The 17,250-nt window shown below is 39.6% G+C and overlaps 1 protein-coding gene across 1 annotated transcript; it reads left to right on the top strand.

The window, feature by feature from the left end:
* The first annotated feature begins 521 nt into the window (after positions 1-521).
* TDRP (testis development related protein) lies at positions 522-12,064 on the top strand. Its single transcript, XM_009699839.1, is given in 4 exon segments — positions 522-583; positions 585-663; positions 9,879-9,982; positions 11,620-12,064. Coding segments are annotated over 4 exon segments (591 nt in total). The 3' UTR covers positions 11,966-12,064.
* The last annotated feature ends 5,186 nt before the right edge of the window (positions 12,065-17,250 follow it).

The following is a 17,250-nucleotide window of genomic DNA, read 5'->3' as shown; positions in this document are numbered from 1 at the left end:
GAAGTGCAACCCTATGGAATTACCTTCACGAGCATCTTCAGTACTCTGCTTTTCTTCAGAAATCTGCAGTTATAAATGGAGGGAAAAGGAAGGTGGGCAAGAGTCTGTCCTTGAGTGAAGGAAATGTGATGCTTTTTAGTGTGAAGGAGGAAATAATCTTGGAACATTCCTCTTCCCCAGCCTACAAACACTGTGTAGACCATCGTGTCGTACGGTATTCAGAAAATCAGTGTAGATCCAAAAAATACAGACACAAGTAGTAAGATAAAATTAGATCATTAATTTTAAGTGTACTAAAGTTGTTATGATGCAAGGTTTTTCTTGTTCTCTCTTTGAGGTGTGGGATTTTTGGTTTTGTAAGAGTCTGATTTTGGTTTTTACATCTGGTGCAGCATTTTTCATCATTCTAAGTGCAGTTTTGTTCATGTTTCTTATTTTAGTAGTGGTGTTCGCTTAGTTTAAGTTGCGATCGTATTTTGTCAATTTTCTTTTATGATGGGCTGAAGAGAACAAAAGCATTTATGAATACTCTAAAACGTGTCACTGCTGATTGTCAAACCAAAACTGACCATGGGCCTTTTTTATCTTTATCCTTTTTTTGAGAATAAAGACCAGTTTCTTCATGATGAAGTTTCATCTTCAGTGTCACAACTTGCAACAAAGGTAAATACCTGTTCTTTGGAAGTGTAATGTTTTATATCATATATATTTCAGTTGATGTGTGTTAGGAAGTTACCTGTTTTTCATGTACAGCCTGATTAAGGAGGATATTTTTGTACTTCAGTGATGATTTTATAATTACATATGATCCTTGGTCATGGGGTTCTCATTGAAGTAGTATTAGCAGTGCAGTATTAGTTAGAAAACTGCCTGATTTCCTTTCATTAACGGGGAGGGGAAGGTATCTTAATTTTTTTTCTTCCACGTGATAGGTGTTAAAAACCAAAATGAACATAAGAAGCCACAGAAATAACTGAAGTGAAGTCTAAGGAAGCACTAAATTCTAGCTCTAACTGGTGATGAAAACATGAAAAGTAGAAGGGATTTGGGTTATTTATTCCATTATACGTAGCTCAGCTGACTCTCTGACCACAAGAGGTTAAGAAGTTAATCTTGTATCTCTTTCAGAAAAGAAAAGTAGGCATACAAGTTAATTTTTTTTTTACCTTGATATGTGTCCAAGAATCTTCTTTAATGTTCTTAAAATACATTCGTAGAAGATGAAAGAACTGGAAGTTGTTATGATATGCTAAAGCTTGTTTTGAAATTCCATAGGTATAGAGAAAAGCATTTAAAAATAGGTTCATTAGTGTAATAGGATACTTTACATTAATATGTATAAACTGAACATCTGTCTTTGTTACTTCTTTTTGTTATACTGCAGATGCAGCGTGATATTCAGTGAAAATAGAAGTCAGATTGTACTATACCTTTTTCTACTTCTTTAGAAGAAACGTATTCTTTTTTATGAAAATGTAAATTACTATTTATTTTATGCCAGATGATGAGTGTTTAGGAAAAGTATCTTAAAATTAATCTATTTTGTGTTGAAACCTTTTTACCCCTTACTTAGTCATTCAGGAAGGCTTGCTAAGTATGTCTTTTGACTTTTTAAAAAAAAAAAGTCACCAGGCAAACCACTGAGCTGCAGTATTTTTGTGTTTTGAAGTAAAACCCTCTTGTCTTAAAAATGTATTCACAAAAAAGCACCTTATCCTTCTCATCTTCTCTTTCTTTCTTATTGTTTCTAAAAGCACTTCTGTATTTATTTGGTCGTTCTGTTGCCTTAGAAGCTGTCAGTACAGTGATATTCCAGAAGTTCCAAGATATGTTAATATTTTAATATCTTTAATATGTTAATAAAAGGCTGATGAATTATATGTGTGGCCTTTTCAGTATGCACCTGTCACGAATAAAACAGTCTCCATGTTGAGGCAGCATGGTGAAGAACGACGAAGTTCTTGAAGAAGACGGCAGTGGATGAAGGGTGTGTTAGGGCAACAGCCTTCCTGGTCTCTTAAAGCCTGAGTTTTATGACAGTCCTGATGCCCACTTGCAGAGGAAAGCCTTTGACCTAGGTTTGGAGGTGCAGAAGTCGGTGCCTGCCCTAATGGCTGCAGATGGAAAATGCTCTTCGATCCTGCTCATGCAGGAAGCTGCCCACTTAGCAGTGAGGACAGGCTACCTGCAGTGCTGAATTTTTCTAGTTCCCTCTTCATAGCTCTCCTGGAAGGCAGGTATAGCTGGTTAAAAAGCCTCCTGACATCTCCAGGTGAGGAACTGTGAACTGTCCAGTGGTGCTCGGTCAAATGCAGGAATCTGGCACCCTGTGTCCATGCTGTGCCTGGCCCTTTGGCCTCTGCAAAGCTAATCTTGGGGGTCTCACCTATGTGCTGAGCTTCTGAGTTAAAAGTGCAGCAGGGACTTCATCTCCCGTTGTTATTAGGGCAGCTTTTGAAAAGAGGCAAAGAGTTTTGAGAAAGAAGATAAATAATTTTAATAACAAAATTGGAGATGTTGGGACATTCTGGTAGGGCCAAAGTTTCAGCTCACATGTGCCACAGAATAGAAGGGCTGTTGGTCTGCAGGCCAGCAGTTGGTTGAGTTTAGAAATTCCCCCCCTGCTCCATGCTTTGATATCTGGAAGACAAATTTGGAGGGAGGTTGTTTTTTCACTTTCTGTTATTTGAGTTCTTGCATGTTATGAATAGGTGTCCTATAATGTGGGAACAATGCTTCTTTAATTAAAGCTGATTGGCATTTTTTATTATAAAACACTTAGTTGTAATTTTATTGACCCGTAAGGTACTTACATGGAAAATTCCATCTCTAGCTTTTTATTTTAGGTTCATTTTTTTCAGGGGGAGGAGGGAGGGAAGCTGTAGAACAAACAATTGTTTCTTCTCCATCAAGGTCAGGAGGAAAATCCGTTCTTTTTGTTTACATTTATAAAAAAAAATTCTGCAAGTGTTTTGTGGCGTGCCTCTACTTTGCTGGAGGGTTTTGATTTACCAGTTGTCAATCCTCTGTGAAAGTACTTGTGAAGGGCTGCTAAAACTTGGCCAAAATATAAATTTCTGGAAATCTCATTTCTTACATGCTGAGCAGTGACTTTTTAGGGATTAGCCGCTTAACTACACAATGGCGTTGAACATGCCGATTCTCACTGCAGGTATACAGCAAGAATCCCCTGTAATTGCTCTCTTTGGTTGCTAAGACTCTTCTCATGTGGCTTCTTGTAGCCCGCAGAGAGTGGCTGCTGTGCTGCAGAGCCCTGCTGCCCAGGCAGTCGGGAGGTAGAGAAGTCTAACTCAAATATAGTGAAAGTACTGGTACCCGTGCGTAAAGCAGTACCGTTTTAGAGTCAGAGTAATATTCGAGCATACTTGAATCTCTTGCTTTGAAATGCAAACTGTTTGTCTTGTACTTCTAACGCAGAGTCCCAAATCCTTGCTCTTATTCTTTGACTTGGTTGAATTATGTGCTTTTTTCCTCCCATAACAAAGTGTTCATGTACATTAGTTGCATCCATCTGATGAATGAATTTAACTGTTTTCAGTTAAATCTACGCATAGTCTTCAGTATATGTTCATCTGTATTTACATACTTTCTTTTTGCAATGTACTTGTTTAATTTGCTTTTAGGACTGATCTATTTCTTTAGCTTATACCCAACTGTTTGTATTCCTGGTTTGTTGCCTTTTAGCCTAATTTTTCATGAACCTTCTTGCCCTCTAGTAGAGCTCTAATGATGAACTATGTACCTTTAACAGTAAAATCAGCTGAAAAGTCTTCTTAGCGATGCTTTACTGTTTCCCAGTAGACTCTCTGATTGTTCATTTATTAATCATTGCCTGTTTCCCTGGTATGGGAAGCTGAGAGTCATATAAATCATCAACATTTGTTGATATGGTGAAAAATGCTATACCTAAAGTAATTTTTTGGTAATAATACCTCAGTTTTATAGGAGACTGCCAATTCAAGAGGAGCTGTCCCTTTCTGGGGCACTTTATAAAGTTAACTGTCAGTAGACATTTGTTCCCTGTTTTATCTAAAGAAAGAAAAATCGTCATCAACTTATACAATTTATGTATGGTTGATTCACTTGAATCAATACAGGTAACAAAGCAGAAAACTCTTACTATAAAGGCTGAGTTTACAGAGTGAAGCTTAGGGCGTGAGTTTGGGGAGGCCGTACTGTATGTACAAAGCTGTATGTATGGAAGAAAGTGGATAGATGACTGCAACTTTCAGAGGGAGCTTGAGCTGATACAGTAGTTGCTGCTACAAAAAAGTTGCTATTGCCCCCATCTTCCACATTTGTTGGTGACTGTCTGCCTCTGACATCTTTTAATGAGCTGATTCTTGCCGCTAACCCAAAAGAATGCACAAAACGAATGCGTTAGATTTCTGTGGGCTTAGCGAGTTGAACTGGTTTTCCGCAGGATCACACAGGTACAAAACCATGGCGTAAGGATGGCAGTATTAATGTGAGCAGGCAATGGGCTGGGTTGACTGTTTCCAGCAGCGGTGCCTGATAACCCCGACCTGCCACCTTGTGGGACTTCTCTCTGGGCATCTGTCTAACAGATGGCCTCCCATACTGAAGCATTGGAGGGAGGGGGAGAAACAGCAGGCAGTTTGACTGGGGGTACGGACTGCAGCCCTTACGTGGTGGTCTAGAAGTGACTACTTGTTCGACCAGTTTGAGAAGCTACGCTAATTAAATGGCAGCTTTCTCATGGTGGAGAAAGAGTACTTCATAAACTGGACTTTACTGAAGGGGAATAATCTGTGCTCTGGGCTTGAGCTTTCTAGGTGGCTGTTGGAACAGACGATCATGATGGTTTTTCAGTAGTCTGCCAGGTGTTGGATTAATGTGTATGTGTAATTTCACTTCTACTCGTCCTTTTAGGTGATTGCACAAGGCATTGTGCTGCACAGATTTTCACAATCTAAAATGGAAGATATGAGAGAAACTTTATTAACAGCTGTTCTGGTAGGCGTACTTTATGCTCTCATAGTCAAACTGGTATGAGACCAGTCTGTAATCCTACTTCACAAAATACTGAAATGGCATCTTGAGAAGTTGCTGCTTGCTTTCTTATTGGCATTTTTGAAAAATAGTAGACTGCAGCATCTAACCTGGTCCTCTAAAGGTTTTGACTTTCTAACATCTGATGTTAAAATTTTAGTCCTTCTTAGTAGTGCTCTCTTTTCTTAGCAGTGCCTTTTGGGCATTTCACTTGTGGTTTTAGTTTTTTTTTTTTCTTTTTTTTTTTTTAAAAACCCGGAGTTTGGACTGGACACCTGGTTCTATTCTAGTGGTATCAATCAGCTTTGATTTTCAAAGATCCCCTCCTCCAAGCTCAAGAATAGCACAACCCATCAAGCAGAGCAAGAAACAAAGGTGGCAGGAGGCTTCTCTGCGTGAACAAGATGTTCCTGAAAAAACCTCAGGTACAAAAAGGGAGCACACAGGAGGTGGAAGTAGGGTCAAGCGACCTGGGGGGAATATAGAGATACTGTGAGCATGCCGGGATGGGGTTAGGAAAGGTGAAGCCCACCTAGAGTTAAATCTGGTGAGGAAAATGAAGAGCAAGAAGGGTTTCTGCGTGTACAGCAACAGCAGGGAGGGTGTGAAGAAGATGGAGTCTGACTCTTTTCGGTGGTACTCAGTGAATGGGCAAGAGGCAATGGGCACAAATTGAAATAGAAGAAATATCATTTAAACATAAGAAAAAATGCTTTCATGGTGAGCCCTGGAACAGGTTGCCCAGAGAGGTTGTGGATTCTCCAGCTGTGGGGATATTCAAAACCCGGCTGTACGTGATCCTTGGCAATCTGCTCGAGCTGGCCCTGCTTTGAGCAGGGTGGTTGGACTAGATGGTCTCCAGAGCTCCCTTCCAGCTGTAAAGGCTGGGTGATTTGGTGTCCTTTGGATGTTGAATTACTTCTTTTTCCACTGACACATGGAAAAATACTTTAAAGGTTTGAGAATACAAGCTAGTCAGTTATGTATATACACTTTTTTGAAAACTGTAGGAGTAGTACTTTTGTGTAGACAGTTACATCATAAAAATGAAATACAGAACTTGTGCAAGTGGCTCGATGCTTTAAGACTGTATCAGTACTGTATTTTCATACTTTGCATAACTTTAATTTTTTTACATAAAATATGGCTCCGGTGTGGTGAGGAGTCAGCTTACCAAAGTGTCATCTCTTCTTTACTTACTGACCTTCCTCTGACATCCATTTCAGGGAAGCTAATTGTTCTGGGATTTGGGTCTTTCTCCACGTACTCTGTAAGAATGTAAGAAATTCCCAGCTGCTTCAGAGCCTGGCCATCTAGTCTGGCAGCCTGTCTTTGGCTGTGGCAACGCGAGATGCTGTATTTGGGGAGAGCATAGCTTGGCTAGTTTCTAGGACCTCTTCCCCTAACATCAAGAATCATTGTTTTGAGACAGTAGGGGGTGCATCCCTCTAAGTAGCAGGTATCCATTTATAGATTTGCTGTCGGAATTTGTCTAAGCCTTTTTGTGATGATTCCTGGCAGTTTTTTGGCTTGGCAGCTGCTGCATGTCAAACTGATGGTTTCAGGGAAACGGTGAATTCAAGATCTCCTTCCTGAGCTGTACCTGCCAGCAGATACAGTCGTAAGTGTTCCAGCTGCATTGGTGGTGGTCCTTCTCGGTAGGTTAAAAGTCTTCAAAGAACGCTGAAAAGAAACACAGAAATGCAGCTGGCTGTTTTGAGGGATTTTTTTTAGTACGTGACAGAGTTACATGACAGCCGTAGGCAAAAAGAAAGATTGCTGTCTTAAACAGTTCAGTAGTTAGAAAAAAGCTGCTGGAAGTGCGAAAGAAGTATTTGACCTCCTCCTTTGCTAAGGTTTATATTCCTAAGTATGGTATCACTGGGAAGACTATCAAGAGTGAGCTGTTCGCTCCTTTTCAGTGGAGTCACAAGGCGCTTCAGAAGATCAGCGCTGGTGCAGGCAGGCGTAGAAGAGGGGGCTTAAGCGTGGTAGGCAGAGCTTCTGGTTTTACTCTTACACTTCTTTCAGCCTAGTCCATTTAATGTGCAGTAGGCTTTGTGCAATGAGTTTTATCACATATTTGCAAAATACGGTGTACTTGGACGTTGATGCTCTTACGTAGGTTATCCTGGCGGTGTTTCCTTTGGAAACCTCAAATAAATAAGTGGTGAAAATATATGTTAAAGGTATCCCCTAAGGACTACTTGAGAGAAGAATATGTCAGTTAGAATCTGCTACACGGTTATTACCCTTGTATGTACCTACCAAATGCCGTGGATCCATTGTGGGAGTTTACGTTTATGAAAATATTGAAGGAATGGTACAATGTGTACGTAGGTACTGATTTACATGCAGGTAGAAAGAGTGCAGAGTTTTTAAATTTTCATCTGGAGACCTGCACATGCTATCTGCTTGACATTGAATAGAACTTTTCTAATAATTTTTCTTAAAGATATCGGTAAATCAGAATGGGGCTTAATGAAATTAAATTTTAAAATATCTACAGTTAAAAATACGGAAGGCTTGTGGCTATATATTAACAGGATTTTATTATGAAAATTTCTTGGTTTGTTTTGGTTTGGGATTATTTTGGGAGAGGGTAACAGAAGGTGAAGGATTTTTTTTTAACATATGAAAAGCTAAGTGCTTTCTAAAGTTTCTCCCCCCCCCCCCCCTTTTTTTTGTTTATTTGTTTTTGTGGGTTTGGATTTTTTTTTTCCCTGCTTTCTTTAAACAGACCACTTCCTTCAGCAGCTAACTGCTTGGAGATTCTTCCTTTTCTTGGAAGTTTGTTGTGGATGAAGTGCTTTGCAGTGAGAGGAAGCCAAATCTGAGTAACATCCTCATGTTAAACTTATTACAGAATTTAACCGAACAACAGAAACAGGTAACAGGATAGGGCTTTATAGACTAAAATTGAGGGTTTAGACCATTATTTATACCACAGAAGCATTAAATGTTGAGTACTACTTGGAGAGGCTGATAGTTTAAACACAAGGATTTGGTATAGAAGGTATCTGTTTGAAGGTAGCGTCTGCAGCTTGTCTGGTTGTGTTTTATACTATTGACAGTATTGATCTTCTATGAGATGGGCATGGTGAGTCTGCCACAGGGGTGCAAAGCTGGAGTTAGCTGTCTACATATTTTTAACATCATTAAAAACAGAAAGCGTATGTTTAGCTTAAATGTGAGGGTTTTGCTTATTATAATCTGTGCTCACTTTGTTCTTACAGGGGAAAAATATAGATATATAATTGTTGCTTTTCTTGTGAAGCCATGAGGAACACTGTGGTTTATGGTAAGATTAGGCGTGGGTTTAGGAAGAGGTGAGCAGAGCAGTTGTGGAGGCCTGGGTTGTGGTGAACCTGGCTGCCGTGTACCTTGTCTGTCTATATCCCATGAACAAGAGCTGGAAATCGCTCTGGGCTTGCTCAGCCTTCCCCCTTCAGAGTTCCCCAGACCTTTGCACAAAGCTGGATCCATGTTTGTATCCAACCAAAAGTGAAACTGAGTCTAGGTTAGACCTTCCCCCGATCCTAAAATGGACCTGCTGTGTCTCCTGAGCTGGAGTAGCCGAGGCGGTTCAGATGCGAGTAGGGAAGGTGGGTGAGAAGTGAAGGTGTAGGACGTAGTGAAACAGGACGACGAGAGATAGAAACGCTCCGTGACTAACCTGTGATAACAAGGGGGATGTTCCACTCCTCCAAATGGTAGAGGTTGTGGGTTTCGGAGAGGTGAGGAGTTGGCAGTACTAGTATTTTCCTATCTGGTGTTTGCGCTCAATTCGTAGGTGATGTTTCACATGTTTTAAGGCCTATGTGGACATATCGATTATAAGCTGTAATCCATTAAAACCTAAATGTTAAACTGATACTAATTTGCACCGATGAGTTCTGCAAAAAGGATGAAGCATAATAATAGGTGATGAATTAGCCTTTGCTTACGTTGACAACTATAATTTTGTTTTGACTGTTCATTGTACTTCATAACATATTGTTGTATTTTTTAATGTAATCAAGTCACACTGATGGACTGTCACTCTGCCGTTCTCACCAGGCCCTGTGAGAAACAACAGCAACTTCCATATTCTGTGCTCAGCACGCACGTGTGCATTTCTGTTGGAGTCCTTCAGCATGCTGTCAAATTAAAATTAACCAATATCTTTTTTTTTTTGCTTCGAGGGAGAGGGACTCAAACCTTTAATAATGTCGAAAAAACCAATTTATGCTACATGTTTAATGTTCACAGTAAATTCAGAAAGCGCGCTGTAGGGCACCAGTGCCCCATGTTGGGTTTCACCGGTGAGATAACGCTCGTAACCCTTTTGCTTGCAGGGCCATCAGAAGTAGTTTTGGTGAGTTACAAATAGGAACAGTGAGCGCAAAGCAGGTTACATCTTGAGTTTCCTGATTCAGCTGGCTGCCCAGTCTGTTGTGGCCCCTTCAAGCAATGACTGTTCAAGCAATTTCTGTCTACTGAAGCCCCTTAGACTATTTCCTAAGCTGCCTAGCATCCCTTCTTGCTGTGATACACTACAATGGAGCCAGTAGCTCCTGCCTGCAGAAGAGCATCCAGGAACCCAGCTGTGCTCACTGGCACCACTTGCCAACCTCTGCAAGGGTTTGTACTCTTTCCTCGGCAGGAATAGACCCAACCTGCTCTTTCTCAAAGCACAGCCATCCTCCGCGGACTGTATAGAGCGGCTGTGCTCCCAGCTGCACAGCACACGGAGAGGTAGGGCTGGTGATGCCTACAGCCACCCCGAGTCAACACTGGCAGCCGTGCTCTGTGCTTCTAAGTCTGTAATTCACATTTATGAGGATGTTTACTTCTCTCTACAGGTTCAAGGTGCAAGTTTCCGGGGTTGGAAGGAAGTGACGTCTATGTTCAATAAAGATGATGAACAGCAATTGCTAGCAGGATGCAAGTCTCCAAAATCCAAAGGGTAAGTAAAACCAATTGGTCTGTCTGCTATTAAAATACACAAACTGGAACAGAAAATAGCTGTGCAAAGTAGTGAAGGTAGACACTGTGAAGCAGTAATGTTCAACTCCTGGAAGTTAAATCACAGAGAAAGGTTTATGTGCATTTCAAAGTTACCTATATGGTAAGGTTACAATGAATAAGGTGTGCCGTAGTAGGAAAGGGTGGATATTGTTGATAATCTTTTAAGATTATCTCTCTGCTAGGAAGAAAAGGGAATTCAGCTGCATAATAATTTTTTACTGTAGAAAAGGAGTAAACGTTTCTGAGTAAAAGAGTCATTCCCACTCTCCCCCTTCCCTCTTTAGGATTAATTATGGCAGAGTTTACAAATTCCTTTTTTTACATGCTTTACTCTCTCTTTTGAAGTCTTGTCTACACCTAAAAAGGTTAACTGGAGTAGCTATACCAGGATCTGCAGATCTTCCCTGTCGGAGCTGAGGTGTTTACTTGGAACAGTGTTCGGAGTCTGTGACTGGCTTTAGCAAGATGAAAATTCTGAATAATCATAAATTCAAAATTTAGTAAAGGAAAAGTAATTTTAAAGGTATTGGTTCAGTTGCTTCTATTTGAATATGATAGCATCAAGCTTTCCTTAATGGAAAAAAGCTCTTTTAATAGAAATATTTTTAAATAATTTCAATGGTGGTTTTATTTGTGGCTAAGGAATTTGTATGCTACTAGCAGATAATGTTTTCAATTTGCTGTTTAGCTCACTGAACCCTGAAGGTTGTGTTTCTCACCACTGGTATTCAGCCTTTCCTTGTGGTCCATTACTGGATTGCATACATAACCCTGCATATAACCTTATGCATAAACATTTGACATTCTGTATTTTAAGTACTCCGCACTGCAAATATGAAATAATTCAGACTGAAGGTTCTTAATGGGGTAAGAAACGTAATAATATGAGTAGCCTTTCAAATGTCTCTTTGAGAGAGAAATTGCAACAAAGGTTGTTTTTTCTTCCTTTTGGGAGGGGAATTTGGGGAGTTCTTACTAGAAATAGGAAACAGCCACTTTCAAAATACTGTGCAGATCTCGATGAAAAAAATGCTGGTACCTAAAAGTTCTAATACTGTGTACATTAACTATTTTAGGGTGTAAGGTTTAACTGGCAAGGTGATAACAGGTAGATGAAACTGAGGAACATAGCGAGTGATTGTTAAAGCAGGTGGTAGACAAAACATTTTTGTATTCCTTCTTCTATCCTACCTCTGGGTTTGTTTTCTGTGTTTTTTTTGATTGAAGTCCTTTATTGTTTTAATGCATGCTAAAATACTTCATACATTTCTAAAGGCAGTTCTGTGTAATTCACTGGGGAGGGGAGCGGGGAGGGACTATAAGTCCTTTTATAATAGAAAGTGGCCGTGCTTAGTCCACTTGTGATTTATCACTGCATGATTCTACTGTGTTTAGGCTTAAACGTATACCAGGGTGGGTCTCCTGAAGTTGACGGTAATAATTTGCTGTCATAGGCTGACGACTGATTAGCATTCCTTGCTATAAAACTTAATAAATTAATTGCACGTTTATTAAGAACTATTACATGCATTGTTAAATGAAGAAACTAATCACCTCATCATTGTTATTTTCTAGAACAAACCTGAAGTTAAAGGAAGAGATGAAGTCTGAAAAGAAGCCAGGTTTTTGGGACAGTTTAGTGATAAAGCAGAATGTCCCATCCAGGAAACCAGATGAGATTGAGGGATGGGAACCGCCGCAGATTACCGCTGCTGACTCTGCCAGTGATGCAGCAACTACTTTAAGTGACTATACAGCCTGGTCCGGCTGGGAAGATGAAACCAAAGGCTCCACAAAATACACAAACCTGGCCAGCTCAGGAAACAGTTCCAGGTGGAGTATCAAATCGGCTGGAAAGTTGGTTAGTATTAGACGTCAAAGCAAAGGTAACCTTACTGACAACTGGGAAGAACTAGAATGATACTGGTAACGTGAAATACTTTCTAGATAAGAAGAGAAAGATTCCATGATTTACTCGTATGTTTAAACCAAAATCAAATCTGCTCAATATTGCACCTTTATACAGTACTTTGTTTTATTCAGATTGTTACAAATTTTTGCTCACCTGATAGTAAATTTTCTTATTACATTGTTAAATAGCTATGTTTTCCACACTGAAAAAAAAAAAGTAGAGAATCTATTTTGTGCCTATATTTCACATTCAGACTCTGCAGTATGTTGGATTGTTGGTTTTACCAAAAAAATACAATTCCTTAGTGAATGTATACACTGGTTGTAAATTTGACTGCCTTATGTAGGAACTTCTACTAGCTTGAGATCCTGGGTTTTTTCTGGTATTTGAGGGCCACTCAAAAGTTGAGTTTTGATGCTGTCCCTTTTTAACTAAGAATACTGATCTGTCGCTTGCAGGGAGAATGCTTATACTTAGTAGACTGTTTTCCAAATCCTCAGCCTCAGCATAGGCTTCAGCTTGTGCACACAAGATGCTCAACTGTCACAATGTGCTATACTGTGTGTGAAATGGGAAAATACTCTTCTAATGTAATTCCTTCCATCACACGATCCTCACCAATAGTCAGGTCAAATGGGTCTTCCAGAGTTGTTTGGGGTTTTGGTTTTTGTTTGTTTGTTTGGTTTTTTTTAATATACTGAACATTGTTTGACAAAGCTAAGCTGCTCAGATTTTAAGATGCATGTTATGCCAAAAATAAAAATGATTGAAAATTTGGAAAGCAGCAGTGAGTAGGGTATAAGAAAATCTCAATATTCAGTATCCATAGTCCTGAATCTAGGGAGAAGTTTCTTCTTACGGAAGGGCATCTGTTTTCATTTTTACAATAGCTGATTCCTGTTCTACAAACAGCTTTTTTGGTTTGTACTGCGTTGTTCCTTCCCCCCCTGCCCCATAAGGAGTGTTCGCATTCTACTCTGGCATTTTCAGGGTAACTGAGTAACTGAGCCATTGCAAGTACATGCATGCACACAACTTCTGAAGCATTTTTGTTACAAAGCTCCGTCTTACTAGCTACTGATACTTTAATTTTTTTGGTAAAAGAAGGTGAAGTGTTAAACTTGAGATTTGAAATGTATATAAGAATACTAAAAGTGCCTCTTTCTAGCGTATTGTCTCTCATTAGCGGCGTGGCTGATGTCAGATCCAAAGTTGGTTTCCATTTTGTTTGTATGACCTCTATAAATACTGCTTTAACATTCATGGGAAAAAAAAATCAAACCAAAAGCTTTGTAAGAAATGAACAGTAGGCTTTTTCTCTCCTGATTGTTAAACTGGTAGAACAGAACTGAAAACTTGTTGACTGCCTAGCAATATGGCCAGTACAGTCGGAAGGTCAAGTTAGTCTTTCAGAGAAAATCGGTGTTTTTACAAGAAAGCATATACCTTTATATAATGGATGTCTTGTAAAGATATTTTTGCAAGAAGCTTATGCTGATGAAAAGGGATGCATGCAATTTTCTTCTAAGCTTGTACCTTGTTTCTGTTACTGCCACATTACCCCCTTCTTATCTCCCTCTTTCTCCTCTCTGTTCCAATTCATGTATAGTTTTCTGGCTTACAGTTCCTGCATAGCTATTTTTTGGGAGATTCCTGTTGAGATGTGCCTGGAGGGAAACTGTAGCAAAATGCTTTTGTTTTGTTTTTTTTTTTGTGGGTGTTTTTTTTTCTTTTCTGGTATTAATAGGATGTTAAAAGACATTGCTCTTAAGTTTATGTAAGAGAACATGAGTGTTTTGTGCTACGAAACAGGATCTTGTAACTGGCAAATGTATTTGTAAAATTGGCATTATATATTAAAAAAAAATTAATAGAGGAGAAAGGGTTAGCATTTGTATCACGTCATTTAGGCTGTGAGTATTTGCCTTTGGCAAGTACGTATGCTGAGTTAATTAAACGAAAGAATTAGTATTCCTGGGCAAAGTATGCTGCATTTTATAGTTTATGGAATATCCTCTAAGGCATGAGCTAGTATTTAGTTTGGTTGTTGGTGCTGACCTAAAAGAACGGAAAAAGATCGGCTAGCAGCCCTCAATATTTTGCTCTCAAAGATGGGCTGAGAACTTGTAATTTCCCTCCTGAAGAAACTCGTTATACTGTGACCAGTAAAGGTTTTGCCTTGCACATTATACTGTCAAGTGCCTGTTTCTCACCTTGATGTGTTTGATGCACAGCTTAACTGCAGCGTTTTTCAATTTGTTTTTAACTCTATGATAAAGAATATGCTCACAGAGCTGAAGCCTATTATAAAACAAAATTGCATCCAAGTGGGAAATTGAGATGTGCAAACTTACAGTTTAACTCCTAGCGATGAAAGTTTTGGTGTGCTTTTTACGTGATATTTCCTCAGAAATAACCCTTCTAAGGATGAACGTTATTAAATTTAATATAATTTATTGTTATGCTTTAATAATGTGTTTGTCTTTTGAGAACTCACTGGTGTGAGCTTTCCTTCTCTTATGTTTATAAACTTGTCTGAATTTTCAGAATGGGGTCCTCTTTTCTTTTGCTTTCTTTAGATGCTTAACTACATTATACATTTACGGGCTTAAGCTATACACAGCTCCATACGTGGAATAAGTGTAGAATATGTCCCTTAATATTTGTTTTGAAATTGCATTTCAATCTATGTGAAGTGGTTTAGAAGAAGGTAGCATTAAGATTGTACGATAAGATTGCACAAAATAAAATATAGTTTATATTGCTTTCTCGTAGCCAATCTGCATGATTGTTGGCGTGGTTTTAACGGGAATTAAAAGCTTCGTGTGGCTGTAACTAGTCACTTAACTCTAAGCAAAGTTCTTTCTGAGTATTTTTATTTATTAGCATCATTTGCAAAAAGAAAAGTAGTATTTTCCATATGAATAAAGATTTAGTTTGAACTGAAATGCCTTATTCTTTGATTATTTTTTTTCTTTTGGTCCCATTTTATTTGTCACCTGAATTTGTTTCCATCTGCGTGGACGTTACTTGCATCGCTGTAGAATACGGCCAAGGAAGTACGAGCCGTGTTTGTCCAAACCCGGTGAGTCGTGCTGTCTCACAAGCTGCAGCACCCTAGATTTAAAGCATCACCCATCGCTTTCACAGTGGGAAGAATTCATTGGTTTTGACAAACTGCAAATATTTTGTTTTACTGGTATTTATTGGTTTAAACTTTTTTTTTTTTTTGGTCCAAAATTTATTGGCCGTTATGAAAGTTTGGGCAGAGCAGCTTTTTTTTATTTCACCAGCTCCGTGTAAACTTGGAGGCCCTGGAATGCTTTTGCATATGCTGGCCACATCACGAGGCGAGACCTGCACGTCCTGGCCCGTGGCAGAAGTGAGGTGCGGCCGCCGTCACCGGTAGATCGGCTGTAGAAGGAAGCGTAGTGACAGCTTCTCCTTCGTCCACTCTCCTCTGCTGCCTTTGGTGTTGTCTAAAGAGACTGAGCAGGGAACATAAAGGCAAAATGTTTCTTACCAGAGTGTGTGAACTAGCTGAAACAGAACATTTTATTCTTAGGGGGAAAAGAACCCCTATATCGAGGTGCCCCTGACTGTACCCGGGTGGGTGAGGCGTGCACCGGGGCAGGTGAAAGGGAGTGGAGGGACCGGCATTTCCAGACCCTGGGTAGGCGAGGACCCTGCTAAATTGGGAGCATCGCTGGTCCCACAGCCCAGGTGAGTTCAACCTGGCATCTGCCTCCATTTCCAAAACTTTTTGAAATGCTTGTTAGCGTGTATGAATGTCAGCTGACAAATCTGTAGCTCCCATCTCTGTACCGTCCGAAAAGAACAGGAATGCACGTGTTATTTAGCTGTTCCTTGCACATCTAACCTGTTCTTTTTTTCCCCCGAGTGCCTGCTGGTTGGTTTCTGATGTATCTGGGAAATGAAGCCAGCACTATGAAGAAGAAAAATCATTTCCTAAAAGGCTTAGTCACTGCTGATAGTTTGCAAAGGTGTGTATCATGAGATGTCTGTCTGTCTCTCGAAAATTTCTTGTAGCATGACTGCTTTGTACGGTACAAGGCAGGGATCAGACAGATAGGCAAAGAAGCCAGTTTAGAAACTGAAAGGAGAGAGTTACATTTATTGTAAGTGCAACCAGCCTAATAGCAGGGAAAAATGCTTCTTCTATGGTTACAAAGTAATAAAGAGTATGAAAACAATCAGAAAATAGGGATACAAATAATAGAAAATTATATGAAATATATAACAGCAAACAAAGTGTAAGGAGAAGGTGGTTTTTCATATGATATTTACCAACTCTTATCAGTGGGACTGAAGAAAGAAATACCTGCTCTGTATTTGGGAAGAAAATTTTCCTATTCTGTGTCTAGTATTTACTAAAAGATGCAAGAAAGCGACTAGATTCTTTTCAAGTCCCTAATAATCTGGTAAAAGCTTGGCTGGCACTTACATTTGTATGCTCTGGAGACCCAAATAACACTAGTGAAAGCCTAATAACACGTTTTGAACTGCGAGTTTGCTACTGGAAAAGGAAAAGCATTACTCTCTGCAGAGAAAAACGCACAGCTATTATTTTTTTTTTTTTTTAAGGCTAGTTTGTCCACTACTGAAAATAATCACTTGATATTTTGCTTTCTAGTTGCTTTAACCCCTTGTACTGAGAAGACTAACTGAACAGTGGAGTTTAAGTAAATTTTCAGAGAATTGGCTGGTTTAATTGTTTGAGGTCGTATAGTACAGTGGCTCAGATTTGATACAGAACCATTCCTTTAAGTTAGCAATGTCTTCTGGCCTTTCTCATCTTGCACCTCTCTCCTTGCAACCCCCAAATGCTGTGCTCTTCAACATCTTGTTTGTGCAGGGGTCTTGCGATTCCCCCCAAGACAACACTGCTGAATGCTTCTGGTGTTGGAGAGACAGGGAAAATGCGGTAGTGTGTGTGCTTGTGCTGGAGAGAGGGAGGGAGACTCACGTATCCAGAGTCCCAGTACTGTACTTGGTGTATTACTGGGGTTTTTGTGCTAAAGCTTTCTTAGGTGCAAGATCATGAATATTAATTATTCGTTGCTTTGTTTTAGTTTTGTGCTTGTCCCCTATTAGCTTTTTTTTGGGTCACATATGCAAAGACATCCTCTTTGATTACATAAAGACCTAAGCTTTGCTGTTTCTGTCGTGACGGACACCCACTTTTAGGCAGACTTGCCTTCAGTGTACAGCCTGTAAACAGTTTGTCTTTTGAACATTTGGACAGAAACTTGGCAACCAACCTTTGACAGGAC

This window comes from Cariama cristata, unplaced genomic scaffold (genome assembly GCF_000690535.1).
Source record: "Cariama cristata isolate BGI_N322 unplaced genomic scaffold, ASM69053v1 scaffold1145, whole genome shotgun sequence".
NCBI classification, from domain to species: Eukaryota; Metazoa; Chordata; class Aves; order Cariamiformes; family Cariamidae; genus Cariama; species Cariama cristata.
Note: the sequence above shows the minus strand (reverse complement) of the source record. Positions and strands in the feature narration are given on the sequence as shown.